This window comes from Salmo salar, unplaced genomic scaffold, assembly GCF_905237065.1.
Source record: "Salmo salar unplaced genomic scaffold, Ssal_v3.1, whole genome shotgun sequence".
In the NCBI taxonomy this organism is placed as follows: domain Eukaryota; kingdom Metazoa; phylum Chordata; class Actinopteri; order Salmoniformes; family Salmonidae; genus Salmo; species Salmo salar.
This window is the reverse complement of record NW_025547937.1, coordinates 317,710-339,244: the sequence shown is the minus strand read 5'-3', so window position 1 is coordinate 339,244 and position 21,535 is coordinate 317,710. Positions and strand designations below refer to the sequence as shown.

General features: G+C 46.9%; 1 protein-coding gene across 1 annotated transcript; it reads right to left on the bottom strand.

Moving 5' to 3' along the window:
- Positions 1–437: 437 nt before the first annotated feature.
- LOC123732512 (tripartite motif-containing protein 16) lies at positions 438–13,803 on the bottom strand. Its single transcript, XM_045711721.1, has 6 exons — positions 12,651–13,803; positions 10,873–10,968; positions 6,364–6,597; positions 1,454–1,613; positions 1,269–1,328; positions 438–1,032 (listed from the first exon to the last, which is right to left on the bottom strand). Exons 1-6 carry the CDS (start codon positions 13,245–13,247, stop codon positions 524–526), a joined length of 1,656 nt encoding a protein of 551 aa, XP_045567677.1. The 5' UTR covers positions 13,248–13,803; the 3' UTR covers positions 438–523.
- Between the last annotated feature and the right edge of the window lie 7,732 nt (positions 13,804–21,535).

Sequence of the window (21,535 nt, the reverse complement as noted above, 5' to 3'; positions counted from 1 at the left end):
GCATGACTATTATCTATGTGGACCCTACTACAGTTTAACCAGCTCAGCTATAGACTACACCAGCATGACTAGTATCTATGTGGACCCTACTACAGTTTAACCAGCTCAGCTATAGACTACACCAGCATGACTAGTATCTATGTGGACCCTACTACAGTTTAACCAGCTCAGCTATAGACTACACCAGCATGACTAGTATCTATGTGGACCCTACTACAGTTTAACCAGCTCAGCTATAGACTACACCAGCATGACTAGTATCTATGTGTACCCTACTACAGTTTAACCAGCTCAGCTATAGACTACACCAGCATGACTAGTATCTATGTGGACCCTACTACAGTTTAACCAGCTCAGCTATAGACTACACCAGCATGACTAGTATCTATGTGGACCCAACTACAGTTTAACCAGCTCAGCTATACACTTCACCAGCATGACTAGTATCTATGTGGACCCTACTACAGTTTAACCAGCTCAGCTATAGACTACACCAGCATGACTAGTATCTATGTGGACCCTACTACAGTTTTACCAGCTTAGCAGTACCAGTAAGACTAAACCCAGGATAGAGGGGCTGAGTGAATGTGGTCTGGACTCTGTGGAGGAGGGTCATTGTGTCAGAGACACTGTAGAAGGACAGAGTACCTGCCTTGTGATCCAGGTACACTCCTACTCTGGAGGACTGAGGGCCTGATACTTTAGTCTCAACATTATTGTGTCTGAACCAATAACCACCACTACAGCATAGTAAACTCCAGGACTTGTTATTGTGTCCAAATCCACCATCTGACCCTGTTCTGCTGATGTCTTTATATGAGACTGCTGTATCAACATCACCTCTCAACTCCACCTCCCAGTAACAGCATCCAGACAGACCCTCTCTACACAGAACCTGACAGTAGTTGGTAAATCTGTCTGGATGGTCAGGATATGGTTGGGCTTTGCGTGTAGTGGTCACCTTTCTGTTCCTTTTAGACAGAGAGAGGCGTGTGTGTGCTGTGTTTGGGTCCAGTGTGAGCTGACAGGAATCTGGGAGAAGAGAAGAGCAGAGACCAATGAGGGGAGTCAGAACAATAAGTTAAGTCAGATACTGTATCTACCCTGTCTTTGATTAGAGCACAGCAGAGATCAAATCAGAGAAATATGAGGAGTCAGAGAGATACCCGGTCTTTGATTAGATCTACTATTGCTATATATTTCTAGAGGGATTGTTAGGAGTGTCAGTAAAAATAGACTGTTAGTTACTTCACAATAAAGAGACTCACATTGTAAAAACTGTTCTCTGGTCTTGGGCTCTGGAGGCAGTACGACATCCACTATATTCACTACAGACACACAAACACATTGACAGAGAGTGGGAATGTTATCATCATACCATATTCCACATGTATATGACTAGTAGGGAACTTTCAATGGTCTAAAGTTGATGTTCTTATTGTTTTCAACACACCTGTACTGGAGATCTTGGTCCATTCTCCTTTAAGGAAGTCTTCTAGTTTCTCTTTCAGTTCAGACACAGTCTTACTCACATCTCCAAAGTACTGAAGAGGACGGACAACGATGCTGGGTAAGTCTGAAGATACACTGATACTGGAGAGTGACTGATAACTCTGGAGAGAGAGAGAGAGAGAGAGAGAGAGAGGGACAGAGATACAGAGAGAGGGACAAATAGAGAGAGGGACAAATAGAGAGAGGGACAAAGAGAGAAAGGCACAAAGAGGGACAAATAGAGAGAGGGACAAAGAGAGACAAAGAGGGACACAGAGAGCGAGGGACAGAGAACGAGGGACAGAGAACAAGGGACAGAGAGTGAGGGACAGAGAGCGAGGGACAGAGAGCGAGAGGTACAGAGAGAGAGAGAGTGAGGGATAGAGCGAGCGAGAGCGAGGCAGTGACAGAAAGAGAGAGAGGGGGACAGAGAGAGAGGGGGAGAGAGGGACAGAGATAAAAACAGACAGAGAGAGAGAGAGAGAGTGAGGGACGGACATAGAGAGAGAAGGACGGACAGAGAGAGAGAGAGAGAGAGAGAGATAGAGAGAGAGAGAGAGAGAGGGACGGACAGAGAGAGAGAGAGAGAGAGAGAGAGAGAGAGATAGAGAGAGAGAGAGAGAGGGACAGAGAGAGAGAGAGAGAGAGAGAGAGAGAGAGAGGGACAGAGAGAGAGAGAGAGAGAGAGGGACGGACAGAGAGAGAGAGAAGGACGGACAGAGAGAGAGGGGGACGGACAGAGAGAGAGAGGGACGGACAGAGAGAGAGAGAGAGAGAGAGAGAGAGAGAGAGAGAGAGAGAGAGAGAGAGAGAGAGAGAGAGAGAGAGAGAGAGAAGGGGGGGCGGACAGAGAGAAAGGGACGGACAGAGAGAGAGTTGGACCGGATAGAGAGAGAGAGGGACGGACAGAGAGAGAGCGGGACGGACAGAGAGAGAGAGAGAGAGAAGGACGGACAGAGAGAGGGAGAGGGACGGACTTAGAGAGGGAGAGGGACGGACAGAGAGAGGGAGAGGGACGGACAGAGAGAGGGAGAGGGACGGACAGAGAGAGGGAGAGGGACGGACAGAGAGAGGGAGAGGGACGGACAGAGAGAGGGAGAGGGACGGACAGAGAGAGAGAGAGAGGGACGGACAGAGAGACAGAGAGAGAGAGAGGGATGGACAGAGAGAGAGAGAGAGAGAGAGAGAGAGAGAGAGACGGACAGAGAGAGAGAGGGTCGGACAGAGAGAGAGCGAGAGAGAGGGACGGACAGAGAGAGAGGGACGGACAGAGAGAGACAGGGATGGACAGAGAGAGACAGGGACGGACAGAGAGAGACAGGGACAGACAGAGAGAGAGAGGGACGGACAGAGAGAGAGAGGGACGGACAGAGAGAGGGATGAACAGAGAGAGAGACGGACAGAGAGAGAGATGGACAGAGAGAGAGATGGACAGAGAGAGAGAGGGACGGACAGAGAGAGGGAGAGGGACGGACAGAGAGAGGGAGAGGGACGGACAGAGAGAGGGAGAGGGACGGACAGAGAGAGGGAGAGGGACGGACAGAGAGAGGGAGAGGGACGGACAGAGAGAGAGGGAGGGACGGACAGAGAGAGAGGGAGGGACGGACGGACAGAGAGAGAGAGAGGGACGGACAGAGAGAGAGAGAGGGACGGACAAAGAGAGAGAGAGGGACGGACAGAGAGAGAGCGAGAGAGAGGGACGGACAGAGAGAGAGGGACGGACAGAAAGAGACAGGGACGGACAGAGAGAGACAGGGACAGACAGAGAGAGACAGGGACAGACAGAGAGAGAGAGGGACGGACAGAGAGAGAGAGGGACGGACAGAGAGAGAGAGGGACGGACAGAGAGAGAGAGGGACGGACAGGGAGAGAGACAGACAGAGAGAGAGACGGACAGAGAGAGAGAGAGAGACGGACGGACAGAGAGAGGGAGAGGGACGGACAGAGAGAGGGAGAGGGACGGACAGAGAGAGGGAGAGGGACGGACAGAGAGAGAGGGAGAGAGAGAGGGACGGACAGAGAGAGAGAGAAGGACGGACAGAGAGAGAGGGTGACGGACAGAGAGAGAGAGGGACGGACAGAGAGAGAGAGAGAGAGAGAGAGAGAGAGAGAGAGAGAGAGAGAGAGAGAGGGGGGGCGGACAGAGAGAAAGGGACGGACAGAGAGAGAGTTGGACGGATAGAGAGAGAGAGGGACGGACAGAGAGAGAGCGGGACGGACAGAGAGAGAGAGAGAGAGAAGGACGGACAGAGAGAGGGAGAGGGACGGACTTAGAGAGTGAGAGGGACGGACAGAGAGAGGGAGAGGGACGGACAGAGAGAGGGAGAGGGACGGACAGAGAGAGGGAGAGGGACGGACAGAGAGAGGGAGAGGGACGGACAGAGAGAGGGAGAGGGACGGACAGAGAGAGAGAGAGAGGGACGGACAGAGAGACAGAGAGAGAGAGAGGGATGGACAGAGAGAGAGAGAGAGAGAGAGAGAGAGAGAGAGAGCGGACAGAGAGAGAGAGGGTCGGACAGAGAGAGAGCGAGAGAGAGGGACGGACAGAGAGAGAGGGACGGACAGAGAGAGACAGGGATGGACAGAGAGAGACAGGGACGGACAGAGAGAGACAGGGACAGACAGAGAGAGAGAGGGACGGACAGAGAGAGAGAGGGACGGACAGAGAGAGGGATGAACAGAGAGAGAGACGGACAGAGAGAGAGATGGACAGAGAGAGAGATGGACAGAGAGAGAGAGGGACGGACAGAGAGAGGGAGAGGGACGGACAGAGAGAGGGAGAGGGACGGACAGAGAGAGGGAGAGGGACGGACAGAGAGAGGGAGAGGGACGGACAGAGAGAGAGGGAGGGACGGACAGACAGAGAGGGAGGGACGGACGGACAGAGAGAGAGAGAGGGACGGACAGAGAGAGAGAGAGGGACGGACAAAGAGAGAGAGAGGGACGGACAGAGAGAGAGCGAGAGAGAGGGACGGACAGAGAGAGAGGGACGGACAGAAAGAGACAGGGACGGACAGAGAGAGACAGGGACAGACAGAGAGAGACAGGGACAGACAGAGAGAGAGAGGGACGGACAGAGAGAGAGAGGGACGGACAGAGAGAGAGAGGGACGGACAGGGAGAGAGACAGACAGAGAGAGAGACGGACAGAGAGAGAGAGAGAGAAGGACGGACAGAGAGAGGGAGAGGGACGGACAGAGAGAGGGAGAGGGACGGACAGAGAGAGGGAGAGGGACGGACAGAGAGAGAGGGAGGGACGGACGGACAGAGAGAGAGAGAGAGAGGGACGGACAGAGAGAGAGAGAGGGACGGACAAAGAGAGAGAGAGGGATGGACAGAGAGAGAGAGAAGGACGGACAGAGAGAGAGAGGGACGGACGACAGAAAGAGAGAGAGAGAGAGAGAGAGAGAGAGAGAGAGAGGGACGGACAGACAGATAGAGAGAGAGAGAGATGGACGGACAGGGAGAGGGAGAGGGACGGACAGAGAGAGGGAGAGGGATGGACAGAGACGTAGAGAGGGACGGACAGAGAGACAGACAGGACAACTTTATGATTGAGATGAATAGTTTCACATTAACCTGTCTGGGCTAGTCGGACGTCATCGTCGAACTCTATTCAACAGCCAGTCGTAGCGTGTGTCACGAAATACAAATACCTCAAAAAATCAATAATTTCAATTTCTCAAACATATGACTATTTTACACCATTTGAAAGACAAGACACTCGTTAATCTAACCACATTGTCCGATTTCAAAAAGGCTTTACAGCGAAAGCAAAACATTAGATTATGTCAGGAGAGTACGCAGCCAGAAATAATCACACAGCCATTTTCAAAGCAACCATATATGTCACAACAAAAAAAAACACAGCTAAATGCAGCACCTACCTTTGCAGCACCAACCATAATGAACCCTAGGACATTATGTTATACCATACATGTATGTTTTGTTCAATCAAGTTCATATTTTTATCAAAAACAAGCTTTTTACATTGGCAGTAGTAGTCTCGTGAACGCGCATCTCCAGTCTCACTGTCCCCAGGCTGACCACTCACAAACTCTGCTGCTGTTCTTTGCCCAGAGACAGCAGACACCCCATTCCACTTTCTGGCGGCTTTAGAGAGCCAATGGAAGCCTTAGAAAATGTCACGTTACAGCACAGATGCTGTATTTTCGATAGAGATGCAACAGAACGACAACAAATTGTCAGACAGGGCACTTCCTGTATGGAATCTTCTCAGGTTTTGGCCTGCCATATGAGTTCTGTTTTACTCACAGACACCATTCAAACAGTTTTAGAAACTTTAGAGTGTTTTCTGTCCAAATCTACTAATTATATGCATATTCTAGTTTCTGGGCAGGAGTAGTAACCAGATTATATCGGGTACGTTTTTTATCCGGCCGTGAAAATACTGCCCCCTATCCCAGACAGGATAATTCTTAGTTTATCAGACAGTCACCAACACCTTGTTCTGGTCTTACCTGTTTCTCATTCCTCTCTGCTGCAGCTGACACTGTATCATGGCCTTTATGTTCATCCATTGTACACAGCATACAGATACACTGCTGATCGGTACGACAGTAAACCTCCAGCAGTTTGTTATGATGAGAGCAGATCTTCTCCTGTAGTTGTGCGGTGGCTTTGACCAGCTTGTGCTTCTTCAAAGCAAGAGATTCATAGTGAGATGGTAGGTGAGTCTCACAGTAAGAGGCCAGACATGCCAGACAGGACATGAGGGCTTTCTGCTTTTCTGGGCAGGAGCAGTAACCATATTAAATCGGGTACGTTTTTTATCCGGCCGTGAAAATACTGCCCCCTAGCCCAGACAGGTTAAGTTAATTTCATAACACATGTAACAAGGCAGTGTAGTTACCTGGAGGAAATGGATGTGATCCTCTGTGTGTGAGAGCTGCTCCAGCTCAGTGCTTCTCTTCCTCAGCTCAGCTATCTCCTGCTTCAGTTGCTCCAGGAGTCCTTCAGCTTGACTCACTTGAGCCTTCTCTTGGGCTAAAATCAGCTCCTTCACCTCAGAGCGCCTTCTCTCAATGGAGCGGATCAGCTCAGTAAAGATCTTATCACTGTCCTTCACTGCTGCCAGTGCAGAGCGCTGTTAAGAGAGAGAGAGAGAGAGAGAGAGAGAGAGACAAAGAGAGAGACAGAGAGACAGAGAGAGAGACAGAGAGAGAGACAGAGAGAGAGACAGAGAGAGAAACAGAGACAGAGACAGAGAGAGACAGAGAGACAGAGAGAGAGACAGAGAGACAGAGAGAGAGACAGAGAGAGAGACAGAGAGAGAGACAGAGAAGCAAACAACAGAGAGAGAGACAGAGAGAGAGACAGAGAGAGACAGAGAGACAGTAGGTAGTGACCATTTTAGAAAATCATGGGACATATAGTCTTTGGTTGCATGCTATTTTATGTTAATCATATTGCTGCTTGTAGCCTATAACTGATGCTTCGTGGTCTTATGCTGCCATCTATTGGAAATATTTACCAATTAAAAGTTATTAATTCACTTAAAGACATTGGTGAGGCAGCTGAGAAATAAAGTGTATTTAATTAGAGAGATCAGTCTCAAACCTGCCCCACCTATCCCACGCCAATTGCTGGACTTTCACATGGAGGTTACTATGTCACCCAGTTCAAACCACATTTAACATATAAAACAAATGAGTCTTGTTTATCAAGTGTTCTGCCTTGCAATAATAAATATAATAAAATAACTAATAAAAAGCAAATGCTTACATAGGTTTTATTTAAAAAATAACAAATGTTATTTAGTAGTAAAATGGTATTTACTAACATAATATTATTACTAAAATAGTTGTAGGCTACCCTACCCTAGAATTAGGGTTCAGGCTAAAATAGGTTATACGTAGGGTTAGAGTTTCTGTACAGCACTTTGTGACATCTGCTGATGTAAAAAGGGCTTCATAAATACATTTGATTGATTGTTAGGTTCAGGGTATTTAAAGAGAAAAACTGTATGGGTTTATATCTCTCTTGCTCCTCCCTGTGGTCTTCTGTGGGTACTACATACCTCATTCACCACACTTGATAGGCTCATAATCTGAGGTAGCAACTGCATTAGAGCTACAAATCAATGAGCTCCACCTATCCATTTGGTTTACAACTCAGTGAAACATGACCTAAAATAAGACCTGTTTTTTCAATGCAACTAATAGGAGTTGGCAGGGTGAAACATGACCTAAAATAAGACCTGTTTTTTCAATACAACTAATAGGAGCTGGCAGGGTGAAACATGACCTATAATAAGACCTGTTTTACAATACAACTAATAGGAGCTGGCAGGGTGAAACATGACCTAAAATAAGCCCCACTTTTTCACGTTTACTTCAAAACTACGGCAAACAGCTGGGACATATGGTAATATTATATAACTGGGCTCCTTGGCGGATGCAATGAACTAGTTTTATCAGTAAATGTGATTAAAAATGTAGTGTCCAGCCTAGTCCTAGCACCCGCTGCTGGCTGGTCGCGCTTATCTGCCTTAACCTGTTGGGTCTAGGGGGCAGCATTTGCACGTCTGGATAAAAAAAATGTACCCGATTTAATCTGGTTACTAATCCTACCCAGTAACTAGAATATGCATATACTTATTATATATGGATAGAAAACACTCTAAAGTTTCCAAAACTGTTTGAATGGTGTCTGTGAGTATAACAGAACTCATTTGGCAGGCAAAACCCTGAGACATTTTCTGACAGGAAGTGGATACCTGATGTGTTGTATTGACTTTAAACCTATCCCATTGAAAAACACAGGGGTTTAGGAATATTTTGGCACTTCCTATTGCTTCCACTAGATGTCACCAGCCTTTACAAAGTGTTTTGAGTCTTCTGGAGGGAGATCTGACCGAACAAGAGCCATGGAACGGTGATGTCCCATTAGACACCTGGCGCGCTACTTCATGTTGGGTACCCTCGTTCCAATACGTTATAAAAGGCTATGCATTCGTCCACCTTGAATATTATTCATGTTCTGGTTAAAAAGGCCCTAATGATTTATGCTATACAACGTTTGACATGTTTGAACGAACGGAAATATATTTTTTCCCCTCGTTCATGACGAGAAGTCCGGCTGGCTTACATCATGTGCTAACGAGACGGAGATTTTTGGACATAAATGATGAGCTTTTTTGAACAAAACTACATTCGTTATGGACCTGTGATACCTGGAAGTGACATCTGATGAAGAGAATCAAAGGTAATGGATTATTTACATAGTATTTTCGATTTTAGATCTCCCCAACATGACGTCTAGTCTGTATCGCAACGCGTATTTTTCTGGGCACAGTGCTCAGATTATTGCAAAGTGTGATTTCCCAGTAAGGTTATTTTTAAATCTGGCAAGTTGATTGCGTTCAAAAGATGTAAATCTATAATTCTTTAAATGACAATATAATATTTTACCAATGTTTTCTAATTTTAATTATTTAATTTGTGACGCTGACTTGACTGCCGGTTATTGGAGGGAAACGATTTCCTCAACATCAATGCCATAGTAAAACGCTGTTTTTGTATATAAATATGAACTTGATAGAACTAAAAATGCATGCATTGTCTAACATAATGTCCTAGGAGTGTCATCTGATGGAGATTGTAAAAGGTTAGTGTATCATTTTAGCTGGTTTTATGGTTTTGGTGACCCTGTCTTTGACTTGACAAAACATTACACACAACTCTTGTAAATGTACTGTCCTAACATACTCTAAATTTATGCTTTCGCCGTAAAACCTTTTTGAAATCGTAAAACGTGGTTAGATTAAGGAGATGTTTATCTTTCAAATGGTGTAACATAGTTGTATTTTTGAAAAATTTGAATTTTGACATTTATTTGGATTCAAATTTGCCGCTCTTGAAATGCACCTGCTGTTGATGGAGTGCACCACAGGTGGCACGCTAGCGTCCCACCTAGCCCCAAGAGGTTAAACAAACCCTGTATACCACCCTCCCCTGTTTAATTTAGTTAAGAAACAAACACTACGCAAAGAGACACCCAGCCGAGAGCCACAACCCCCCCAACCCTGTCCAACCTCAATGACCCTACACTTCAATCTTTCCCTCTCTTCAACCTCCTTACAACAATATAACAACACATGCTCCACCGTTTCATTGACAATACCCTCCAGACACAAACCATTCACATGCTGCCAACCAGATGTAAGGACCAGTTCAATATACAATGTCCTAAACACAATCAAGTAAACACCACCTGTTCCTTCCTAATTTGACCTTTGAACCTTGGTCCACCGACCTTTAGAGGACATATAAATGCCGCCCCTTGTGCTCAGAGTCCCATCTCTTCTGCCACACATCTATCAAAATGTCTCTGATCTTACATTTGTCCTCACCTCTACCCAGTGGAACATTAAAACCTGTTGGGGCTAGGGGGCAGTATTTTCACGTCCGGATAAAAAAAGTATGTGATTTAAACTGGTTACTACTCTTACCCAGAAACGAGAATATGCATATAATTAGTAGATTTGGATAGAAAACACTCTAAAGTTTCTAAAACTGTTTGAATGGTGTCTGTGAGTATAACAGAACTTATATGGCAGGCCAAAACCCTGTCTGACAATTTGTTGTCGTTCTAGGGCATCTCTATCAAAAATACAGCATCTCTGCTCTAACGTGATATTTTCTAAGGCTTCCAATGGCTCTCAGAAGGCGCCAGAAAGTGGAATGAGAGCTCTGCAGTCTCTGGGCGAATAAACAGCAGGAGTTTTTGTGAGCGGTCAGGCAGGGAACAATGACACTGGAGCGCACGTGCACGAGAGGACTCCATGTTTTTCTTTCTCTCTTTGAACGAATACAACGTCGCCCGGTTGGAATATTATCTATAATTCTAAGTATATGTATATTCTAGTTACTGGGCAGGAGTAGTAACCAGATTAAATCGGGTAAGTTTTTCATCCGGCCGTGCAAATACTGCCCCCTATCCCCAACAGGTTATTATCTACTTCACTTGCTTTGGCATAGTAAAGATATGTTTCCCATGCCAATAAAGATCTTTGAATTGAATTTAGAGAGAGAGGCTCCATGTTAATGTATAGGGGACATGAGTCAGTCATGGTTACTCATGGTTATGTGATGAGGTAGCCCAGCCTGCGACTTCTAAATCAGTGTCGGCCCAATAAGGAATGTTCTCTTGGTGTAATGGTCAAGATGTTGGTTTATCCCACAGTAGACCTGGGTTCATATCCCGTTGGTTACATTAAGCAGTCAATTCTCTGAAAGGAGTCCAGACAGCCTGTTCCCAACAGTGAGGTCAGTGGGATTGGATAGGGGCCCCTCTCTCCCTCTCTCTGAATGGAGGAGAGAAGTGAAATGGTGTGTCTCCTCTGGTCAACAATACTCACCTTGAGAGACTTCACAGCCTGTTGGAGCTCCTTCAGCTCCTTCTCTCTCTCCTGGAATCTCTGCTGGACCTTCTGCTGACTCATCTCCAGCTGCCTCTGTGGAGAATCACTCTTCAATGAGATATCAAGCTTTATTAGTCCAGTAGATCAATAGTATAGTAATGTGACATAGGGCCCATAGAAGATAGGGATCAAAATATTGAGGAAGTGTCTGTCTGAAATTATATCATTATGTTGTCATGTGAATGATTATAGTTTTAGCAGAACACAAATCAGGGAGTTGATTTGGTGTTTGATAACGAATGATAATGATGTTTGATAACTAACGATAATGGTGTTTGACTTGATTGAATTCTAGCTAGAAATATACTTATTCATGTTACCAAACTATAACGTATTGATGACTTTACATGTTGTAACGCCCTGGCCATAGAGAGGGGTTTTTGTTTTTTATTTTGGTTAGGCCAGGGCGTTACATTGGGTGGGCGTTCTATGTTCCTTTTTCTATGTTTTTGTATTTCTTTGTTTTAGGCCATGTGTGGCTCCCAATCAGGCACAGCTGAAGCTCGTTGTTGCTGATTGGGAGTCACACATAAGGAGCATGTTTTTCCTTTGGGTTTTGGTGGGTAATTGTTTCTGTTAGTGTTTGCACCTGACAGGACTGTTTTGGCTGTCATTTTTCTTGTTTTTTGTATAGTGTTCACGTTGTTCTATTAAAATTCTAATGATGAACACATCCTCTGCTGCACCTTGGTCTTCTTCCGACGACAGCCCTTACACATGTATAAGGAATGTATATGTTGGGGTCAATGAAGGGTGGATAGGAACTTGGTGTATGGAAAGTTACTGAGAGAGACAAGGGGAAGTGCTGAAATATTCTGTTCAAACATGTTATTGTTGAATATCAATGTTCCTAAAGAGGGAGACAAAGGGCAACTAGTCTCTGATAAGGTAGGCCAGCTGCAGAACTAGGGAGGAGCCAGGAATTCAACAGTCTAGTTAGACTCTGATAAGGCAGGCCAGCTGCAAAACTAGAGAGGAGCTAGGAATTCAACAGTCTAGTTAGTCTCTGATAAGGCAGGACAGCTGCAGAACTAGAGAGGAGCCAGGAATTCAACAGTCTAGTTAGTCTCTGATAAGGCAGGCCAGCTGCAGAACTAGAGAGGAGCTAGGAATTCCACAGTCTAGTTAGTCTCTGATAAGGCAGGCCAGCTGCAGAACTAGGGAGGAGCCAGGAATTCAGCTCAAGTTCAATTCAACAGATGAAGTGAGAAGAAATCTCTGGGAGGGGGGGCCAGAGAGGCCCACCCCAACGACCCTCCTACTACAGTCCTATCTCACACACATACAATTCCACACCCACCAAGGTTCTAGCATCAGGCAGGGCCATGACTACACCAGTGAAAGGAACCAATTCAGTTCCTGCCTAGCAACAGAGATGTATTGGCTGTCTAGATGTGTAACAGTTGACACCGCCTAGTATGAGGTTATAAATATATGTTCTTGTGTAATCATACATTGTCTTTGCAGCTGTATGACCCAGTGGGTGAATAAACTTGGTTTGAGTTTTAACTCTGTCTGTTCAGAACCTAACAGAATTTTGAAAATGGTGATACATTTGGAGAATCTGGGTTAACATATCTATATACTCAAGGTTTGTGTTCATATTTGTGGATCCATTTCATTTGAATGGTCTCATATTCAAACAGCCTCAGTTGATACTGTATCTTTAACTCTTTGTTTATCAGACAGTCACCAACAAGTTGTTCTGGTCTTACCTGTTTCTCAGTCCTCTCTGCTGCAGCTGACACTGTATCATGGCCTTTATGTTCATCCATCACACACTGATAACAGATACACTGCTGATCGGTACGACAGTAAACCTCCAGCAGTTTGTCATGATGAGAGCAGATCTTCTCCTGTAGTTGTGCGGTGGCTTTGACCAGCTTGTGCTTCTTCAAAGCAGGAGATTCATAGTGAGATAGGAGGTGAGTCTCACAGTAAGAGGCCAGACATGGCAGACAGGACATGAGGGCTTTCCGCTTTCTGGTCCCAGTGCAGACATCACACGCCACATCTCCAGGTCCAGCACAGCACAGAGCAGGAAGGGGAGCAGCCTGGAGTCCTGTCTTCCTCAGTTTCTCCACCATGTCAGCCAACATGTTATTTTTCCTCAGATTAGGCCTTGGAGTGAAGGTCTCTCTGCACTGAGGACAGCTATAGACCCCTTTCAGAACATCCTTATCCCAGCAGTCCTCAATACAGCTCCTACAGTAACTGTGTCCACAGGGGATGGTGACCGGTTCCTTCAGTAGATCCAGACAGACAGAACAACAGAACTGGTCCTGGTCCAGCAGAACTCCCTGCTGAGCCATTTGGATGGTTGTTCACTCTCACACAGACAGACGACACAGAGACTCAGATCAGTTTAGTTTCCACAGAAGAGAGTCTGTGGGAGGGGGAGGGATTTCCTTGTTCTGCCAGATGGCTGGGGTTAGAGGGAGGGAGGGGTTAGAGGGAAGGAGGGGTTAGAGGGAGGGAACAAGGGAAGGAGGGGTGCAGGGAGGGAGAGAGAGATCTGCATACAACGTCTAGAGGGAGACAAATATTTTAGTTCCTAGTTTAGGACCCTTAATATGGAATACATCTAACAAAATGTGAGTTGTTAGCATATATAAAGGTTAACAGTTTCTATGAAGTACATATTATAAATATTTTAATGACCTTTATAATGCCTTATAATACACTTATGTGTTCTAACATTACAGTGTGGTTATTACTGTTAGGCCTAGGATCAGGGTTAGAGGTACTACATTCAGCAGTAACCATAGACATATCTAGGACTAAAAAGAGAAGATGTTTTACAATCAGAGTTCTTTGTATCTCTTCTTAGTCATACAGATCCCCCCCCACATCTTATAGGTGGACGGGGTTATGAACATATCCTATACATTATTTCTGAAACCCGATGAAATGAAACTGTCTTACCTCTCAGTCTCTAAACCACTAGGATACCTGTCACCTTGACAGTGTGTCTCTATACCTCTCAGTCTCTAAACCACTAGGATACCTGTCACCTTGACAGTGTGTCTCTATACCTCTCAGTCTCTAAACCACTAGGATACCTGTCACCTTGACAGTATGTCTCTATACCTCTCAGTCTCTAGAGCAGCAGACTGAGGGTCCGTCTCAGCAGAGGGAGAGAGCAGCAGCCTGAGGGTCAGTCTCGCAGAGTGATAGAGCAGCAGACTGAGGGTCAGTCTCAGCAGAGGGAGAGAGCAGCAGACTGAGGGTCAGTCTCAGCAGAGGGAGAGAGCAGCAGACTGAGGGTCCGTCTCAGCAGAGGGAGAGAGTAGCAGACTGAGGGTCCGTCTCAGCAGAGGGATAGAGCAGCAGACTGAGGGTCAGTCTCAGCAGAGGGAGAGAGCAGCAGACTGAGGGTCAGTCTCAGCAGAGGGAGAGAGCAGCAGACTGAGGGTCCGTCTCTCAACATCCCTCCACTCTCTCTTTCCTCCACTGACACTGACCAAAAAGGGACACAGTCTTCCAGCTGATGGCGAAACTCGAGTCGCACCACATTACTTCTGCCTCATGGACAAATTCATGTTGTTACTCCTATGAACAGAGGAAGTGAAATATTCCTTGATATTAAAAAAGACCCAAGCCGCTAATAATAATAACAACACAAACCTATGGAAACACTTTCCTCCTCATTCATTACTGCTGCACTGCTTGTTGTACATCACATACATAGTGTAGACAGATAATAGCAGGCTTCCCCCTCCATACATACATAGTGTAGACAGATAATAGCAGGCTTCCCCCTCCATACATACATAGTATAGACAGATAATAGCAGGCTTCCCCCTCCATACATACATAGTGTAGACAGATAATAGCAGGCTTCCCCCTCCATACATACATAGTGTAGACAGATAATAGCAGGCTTCCCCCTCCATACATACATAGTGTAGACAGATAATAGCAGGCTTCCCCCTCCATACATACATAGTGTAGACAGATAATAGCAGGCTTCCCCCTCCATACATACATAGTATAGACAGATAATAGCAGGCTTCCCCCTCCATACATACATAGTATAGACAGATAATAGCAGGCTTCCCCCTCCATACATACATAGTGTAGACAGATAATAGCAGGCTTCCCCCTCCATACATACATAGTGTAGACAGATAATAGCAGGCTTCCCCCCTCCATACATACATAGTGTAGACAGATAATAGCAGGCTTCCCCCTCCATACATACATAGTGTAGACAGATAATAGCAGGCTTCCCCCTCCATACATACATAGTGTAGACAGATAATAGCAGGCTTCCCCCTCCATACATACATAGTATAGACAGATAATAGCAGGCTTCCCCCTCCATACATACATAGTATAGACAGATAATAGCAGGCTTCCCCCTCCATACATACATAGTGTAGACAGATAATAGCAGGCTTCCCCCTCCATACATACATAGTGTAGACAGATAATAGCAGGCTTCCCCTCCATACATACATAGTGTAGACAGATAATAGCAGGCTTCCCCCTCCATACATACATAGTATAGACAGATAATAGCAGGCTTCCCCCTCCATACATACATAGTATAGACAGATAATAGCAGGCTTCCCCCTCCATACATACATAGTGTAGACAGATAATAGCAGGCTTCCCCCTCCATACATACATAGTATAGACAGATAATAGCAGGCTTCCCCCTCCATACATACATACTATAGACAGATAATAGCAGGCTTCCCCCTCCATACATACATAGTATAGACAGATAATAGCAGGCTTCCCCCTCCATACATACATAGTGTAGACAGATAATAGCAGGCTTCCCCCTCCATACATACATAGTATAGACAGATAATAGCAGGCTTCCCCCTCCATACATACATAGTATAGACAGATAATAGCAGGCTTTCCCTTCCATACATACATAGTTCCATTTACTGAGGAAGTAGGTTCAGCATACACACTGACATTCTGAAGTTTATAACGTATTCCCAGCTACATGTTAGGGTGGAATGTTCCATTTGTCAACAGTAAGATCAGAGTTATGTTATTGTAGACAGAGAGGTTATACTGACAAGCACTTTCCCCCAACTAGAGACCGGTTCCATTTGTCAACAGTAAGGTCAGAGATATGTTATTGTTGACAGAGAGGTTATACTGACAAGGAAGAGGGAACAAAATCAATAGATAACAGACAAAAGAAGCTATGGAAAGATAAAACATTGACATAATAGTGTGTTAAAGTAACCACTGTGAAATACACAGAACATAATAAAAAGTATTAAACAAAACACATATAGTATATACGGTGAGTGAAGTGAGAAGATAAAACATACGGATAAAGCACAAGCTGTGTAGAGAAAAACAGCCTCAGGCTACCCAGCCGTGAAATAGGAACTAGTGCTGAGGATAGAGTAAAATAGGACCAAAACAATCATTAACCAGAAGATAGGATATAGTGAGTAAATAAATAAACATAAGAAGGATAGACATCACAAAGAATTAAATCAAAAGGAAAAGAAGATAGCAAGGAGGATTTAATCAATTATAGCTAAGCTGTAGACAATCGATAAAATGAATACAACACCAGTAGAGATATTAGGGACTAGACACCCCTAAGTAAAGAGGAGATAATAAAATCTCTATGAAATGGGAAAAACACACAAGAAAATTAAACACCAAATGGCCTGCAGTGGGAACATTGGATGTCTCTGTGTGTGAGGAAATGGAAACTCTGATAAAGAACTGTAAACCCAAGGACAAGAAACAAAAAAGGAAAAATAAATGAGAAAGAGAAAATGAAATACTGAAAATGTTTAATACATTTATTTGTTATACCACATTACCACCAGGTGGATACCACTGGAACGTCCTGCCCCAGAACTCACACGCGCCACATTCCAACCAAGTGCCCTGTTCGCAAACAGCGAGGTGGCCCCGTAATCATCTGGAAACCGATCTGGAAAGCTTTTAGCTCACTGCATTATAGACTACTGCTTACCCCGCTACATGTACAGTTCTGCCCTTGGCTCCCACAGCCTGGACGATTGCAAAGAGCACTTGCTCACCTCAATCACCTCAGTCAGACAGAGGTTGAAGAGGGCAACCATGGCTTTCAACTCGGTAATGAACAACTGTCCCGAACACATGATACCCGTCTGCGGTACTAGTGAGTTGGAGCACCTAAGGATAAACAGGGAAACGGTGGCGCATCTGCCCGGTGAGAAACTCGAGGTATGCAGCAATGTAATCACCAAGGACATATCCCTACAGCCCAGCGATGTCTACAGGAACCTAAGTGCCTCACTTGGGAAAAGGCTCACGGAAGCCATATCGGAAGGCATACTGTCCCTTGTCGACAACAACTCTTGCTCTGCCGCCTCCATCTTGCTGGTTTGGTCCAAAATAATCCATCGTTATATCCGAATAGCGGCGTTTTGTTCGTGCGTTCCAGACACTATCCGAAATGGTAAAGAAGTGTCGCGCGCATGGCGCAATTCATGACAATAAAATTCTAAATATTCCATTACCGTACTTCGAAGCATGTCAACTGCTGTTTAAAATCAATTTTTACGCCATTTTTCTCATGGAAAAGCGATAATATTCCGACAGGGAATCTCCTTTTCGGCAAACAGAGGAAAAAATCACAAAGGCGGGGGCGGTCGGGTCACGCGCATAAGCCCAGAGTCCCTTGATCGGCCACTTGAGAAAGGCGATAATGTGTTTCAGCCTGGGGCTGGAATGACGACATTCTGTTTTTTCCCGGGCTCTGAGCGCCTATGGACGACGTGGGAAGTGTCACGTTAGAGCAGAGATCCTTAGTAAAAGATAGAGATGGAAAAGAAGTTCAAGAAATGGTCAGACAGGCCACTTCCTGTAAAGGAATCTCTCAGGTTTTGACCTGCCATTTGAGTTCTGTTATACTCACAGACACCATTCAAACAGTTTTAGAAACTTTAGGGTGTTTTCTATCCATATGTAATAAGTATATGCATATTCTAGTTACTGGGTAGGAGTGGTAACCAGATTAAATCGGGTATGTTTTTTATCCAGCCGTGTCAATACTGCCCCCTAGCCCTAACAGGTTAAAGTAGAAACATGTAGATGACATGTATGATACATGGTAACATACATAATGAATACTGGTTATTGATCATTGATCCACATAGTGGATCCACAACAGGTCAGTGTTGTAGAACACGCTGTATTACTTCTACAACTAATAGAAGGACAGTAACCAAGGAGACGGGAGTAGAAACTAACGTGGCCATTGTTTCATCACAGGACAAAACATTCCAAGGATTCCAATGTACATAGGCAGGGGGGGTGTTACAGGTGCCCTAAAGGACAAACTACAATATCAATATACAGTCACCATATATAAGGGTTGTGCTCTTATTGTCTCTGTTGAGCAGTATCTGAGTATTCAATATATATATGTTGTGTATGTGATGTCAAAACCATTACATGTGACCATGTTGTCTGGACTGTCTGTGGATGGGCCGGACTGGGAACACGCACCACTGGCCAGGACGAGTGGCTAAACCGGCTTCACGCTTCAGTTCAGCAGTGCGTGTTCACAGTCCTGTCTGGCCCGTCCCTGCTCCCCGCACCAAGTCCACAGTGCATGTCCACAGTCCTGTCCGGCCAGTCCCTGCTCCCCGCACCAAGTCAGTGGTGCGTGTCCCCAGTCCGGCCCGGCCCGTTCCTGCTCCCCGCACCAAACCAGTGGTGCGTGTTCCCAGTCCGGCCCGGCCCATCCCTGCTCCCCGCACCAAGTCAGTGGTGCATGTCCCCAGTCCGGCCCGGCCCGTTCCTGCTCCCCGCACCAAGCCAGTGGTGCGTGTTCCCAGTCCGGCCTGGCCCGTCCCTGCTCCCCGCACCATGTCAGTGGTGCGTGTTCCCAGTCCGGCCCGGCCCGTCCCTGCTCCCCGCACCAAGTCAGTGGTGCGTGTTCCCAGTCCGGCCCGGCCCGTTCCTGCTCCCCGCACCAAGCCAGTGGTGCGTGTTCCCAGTCCGGCCCGGCCCGTCCCTGCTCCCCGCACCAAGCCCACGGTGCGTGTCCACAGTCCTGTCCGGCCCGTCCCTGCTCCCCGCACCAAGTTAGTGGTGCGTGTCCCCAGTCCGGCCCGGCCCGTTCCTGCTCCCCCGCACCAAGCCAGTGGTGCGTGTTCCCAGTCCGGCCCGGCCCGTTCCTGCTGCCCGCACCAAGCCAGTGGTGCGTGTTCCCAGTCCGGCCCGGCCCGTTCCTGCTGCCCGCACCAAGCCAGTGGTGCGTGTTCCCAGTCCGGCCCGGCCCGTCCCTGCTCCCCGCACTAAAGTCAGCGGTGCGTGTCCCCAGTCCGGCCTGGCCAGTTCCTGCTCCTCGCACCAAGCCAGTGGTGCGTGTTCCCAGTCCGGCCCGGCCCGTCCCTGCTCCCCGCACCAGGTCAGTGGTGCGTGTCCCCAGTCCTGTCCGGCCCATCCCTGTTCCCCGCACCAAGCCCACGGTACGTGTCCATAGTCCTGTCCGGCCCGTTCCTGTTCCCCGCACCAAGCCCACGGTGCATGTCCACAGTCCTGTCCGGCCCATTCCTGTTCCCCGCACCAAGCCCACGGTGTGTGTCCACAGTCCTGTCCGGCCCGTCCCTGCTCCCCGCACCAAGTCAGTGGTGCGTGTCCCCAGTCCGGCCCGGCCCGTTCCTGCTCCCCGCACCAAGCCAGTGGTGCGTGTTCCCAGTCCGGCCCGGCCCGTTCCTGCTGCCCGCACCAAGCCAGTGGTGCGTGTTCCCAGTCCGGCCCGGCCCGTTCCTGCTCCCCGCACCAAGCCAGTGGTGCGTGTTCCCAGTCCGGCACGGCCCGTGTCCGGTCCACCGGTGTCCAATCTTGTTCCGGTCGACAGCTCCGCTCCAGAGCCTGAGCATGCCGCTCCACAGTGGTCCAGTCCGGGCCAGAGGGGTAGGGCTAAGGTGGAGGCGGGGGAAAGAACACGCCCGGGGCCAGAGCCTCCAACGAGGGTGAGGCGCCCACCCGGGTCCCCCCCCAATAGACTAAAGTTTGGTGCGCCGGGAGTACGCACCGTTGGGGGGGGGTACTGTCACGCCCTGACCAGGTGAACTCGGGTCAGGGTGTGTCATGTTGGGTATTTTTCCTTGGTTTGTTTTCTATGTTTGCGTTATAGCCTGGTGTTAGCTCTATGTGGTTTATTTCTATGTTGGGTTCTGTCGATTCCCAATCAGAGACAGCTGTCGCTAGTTTTCTCTGATTGGGATCACATTTAAGTTCCTTTTTCCCCCACGCTGTTTGTGGGGTGTTGCCTCTTGTGTTTTGAGCAGTTAACGTATCGGCACACACCACAGTAATCAGATCATGGTGACCCCACAGTAATCAGATCACGGTGACCCCACAGTAATCAGATCACGGTGACCCCACAGTAATCAGATCATGGTGACCCCACAGTAATCAGATCATGGTGACCCCACAGTAATCAGATCATGGTGACCCCACAGTAATCAGATCATGGTGACCCCACAGTAATCAGATCATGGTGACCCCACAGTAATCAGATCCTGGTGACCCCACAGTAATCAGATCATGGTGACCCCACAGTAATCAGATCATGGTGACCCCACAGTAATCAGATCATGGTGACCCCACAGTAATCAGATCATGGTGACCCCACAGTAATCAGATCCCGTTAACCCCACAGTAATCAGATCCAGGTGACACAGTAACATGTTAGAACAAACCAAGACCCATCCTAAATCACCAGGTGACAAAATGTTTTGACAAATAATTTGACAAATATTCCCCCAAAAAAAGACACTAAGGTAATCAGAATGGAGAGAAGCCTTACTCCTGCTCTGATTGTGTAAAATGCTTCACAACATCAACTGACCTAAAAGTTCATCAGAGGACACACACGGGAGAGAAGCCTTACTCCTGCTCTGACTGTGGAAAGAGTTTCTCTCGACTGGCCCAGTTCAAGAGACACCAAGGGCCGGACTGGGGACACGCCTTATCACTGATCTGACTGTAGATTTTGTTTTTATCAACAGCTGAGCTAAAAGGGTCATCAGAGAACACACAGAGGAGAGAAGCCTTACTTCTTCTCTTAATCTTCCCACAGGGGGCCTGCAAAAAAATGTATGAAATTGTATGAAATGTATGCATTCACTACTGTAAGTCGCTCTGGATAAGAGCGTCTGCTAAATGACTAAAATGTAAAATGTAAATGTTAATGTGGCAAGAGTTTCTCCCGATTGGGCAATGTAAAAACACACCAACGGATACGCACTTGAGAGAAGCCTCATCACTGCGCTGACTGTGAGAAGAGATTCTACAGATTGGTGTCTTTTTAAATGGCCCAATGTATACATAAAGGAGAGAAGTCTCATCAGTTTTCTCAGACCAGCTAAGATTAGTCACTCCACTTAATTCTCATCCCATAAAATAATTGTCAACTTTGAATTGGATCAGATGAAGAAAGCGTAGAACACTCTTGTAATCCTGTTGTTTTCACTGTGAGAACCGTGCAGAAAAAAGGGAGCATTCTAGAATGTTAGTCTCTCTTCTCTTTACTGATCAGCACCTTGTTGATATTGACATCTTGGATTTGCAATGATGGTTGAATATCCTCTGTGAGGCGTCTCAC

Bases quoted from the DNA above. Each gene is read 5' to 3' on its own strand.
- LOC123732512 (XM_045711721.1), bottom strand. From the start codon at position 13,247: ATGGCTCAGCAGGGAGTTCTGCTGGACCAGGACCAGTTCTGTTGTTCT. The intron at 10,969-12,650 runs GTAAGACCAGAA...GATTCTCCACAG, and splicing joins CAGAGAGGACTGAGAAACAG to AGGCAGCTGGAGATGAGTCA. The intron at 1,033-1,268 runs GTGAGTCTCTTT...CTCTTCTCCCAG, and splicing joins CAGAGAACAGTTTTTACAAT to ATTCCTGTCAGCTCACACTG.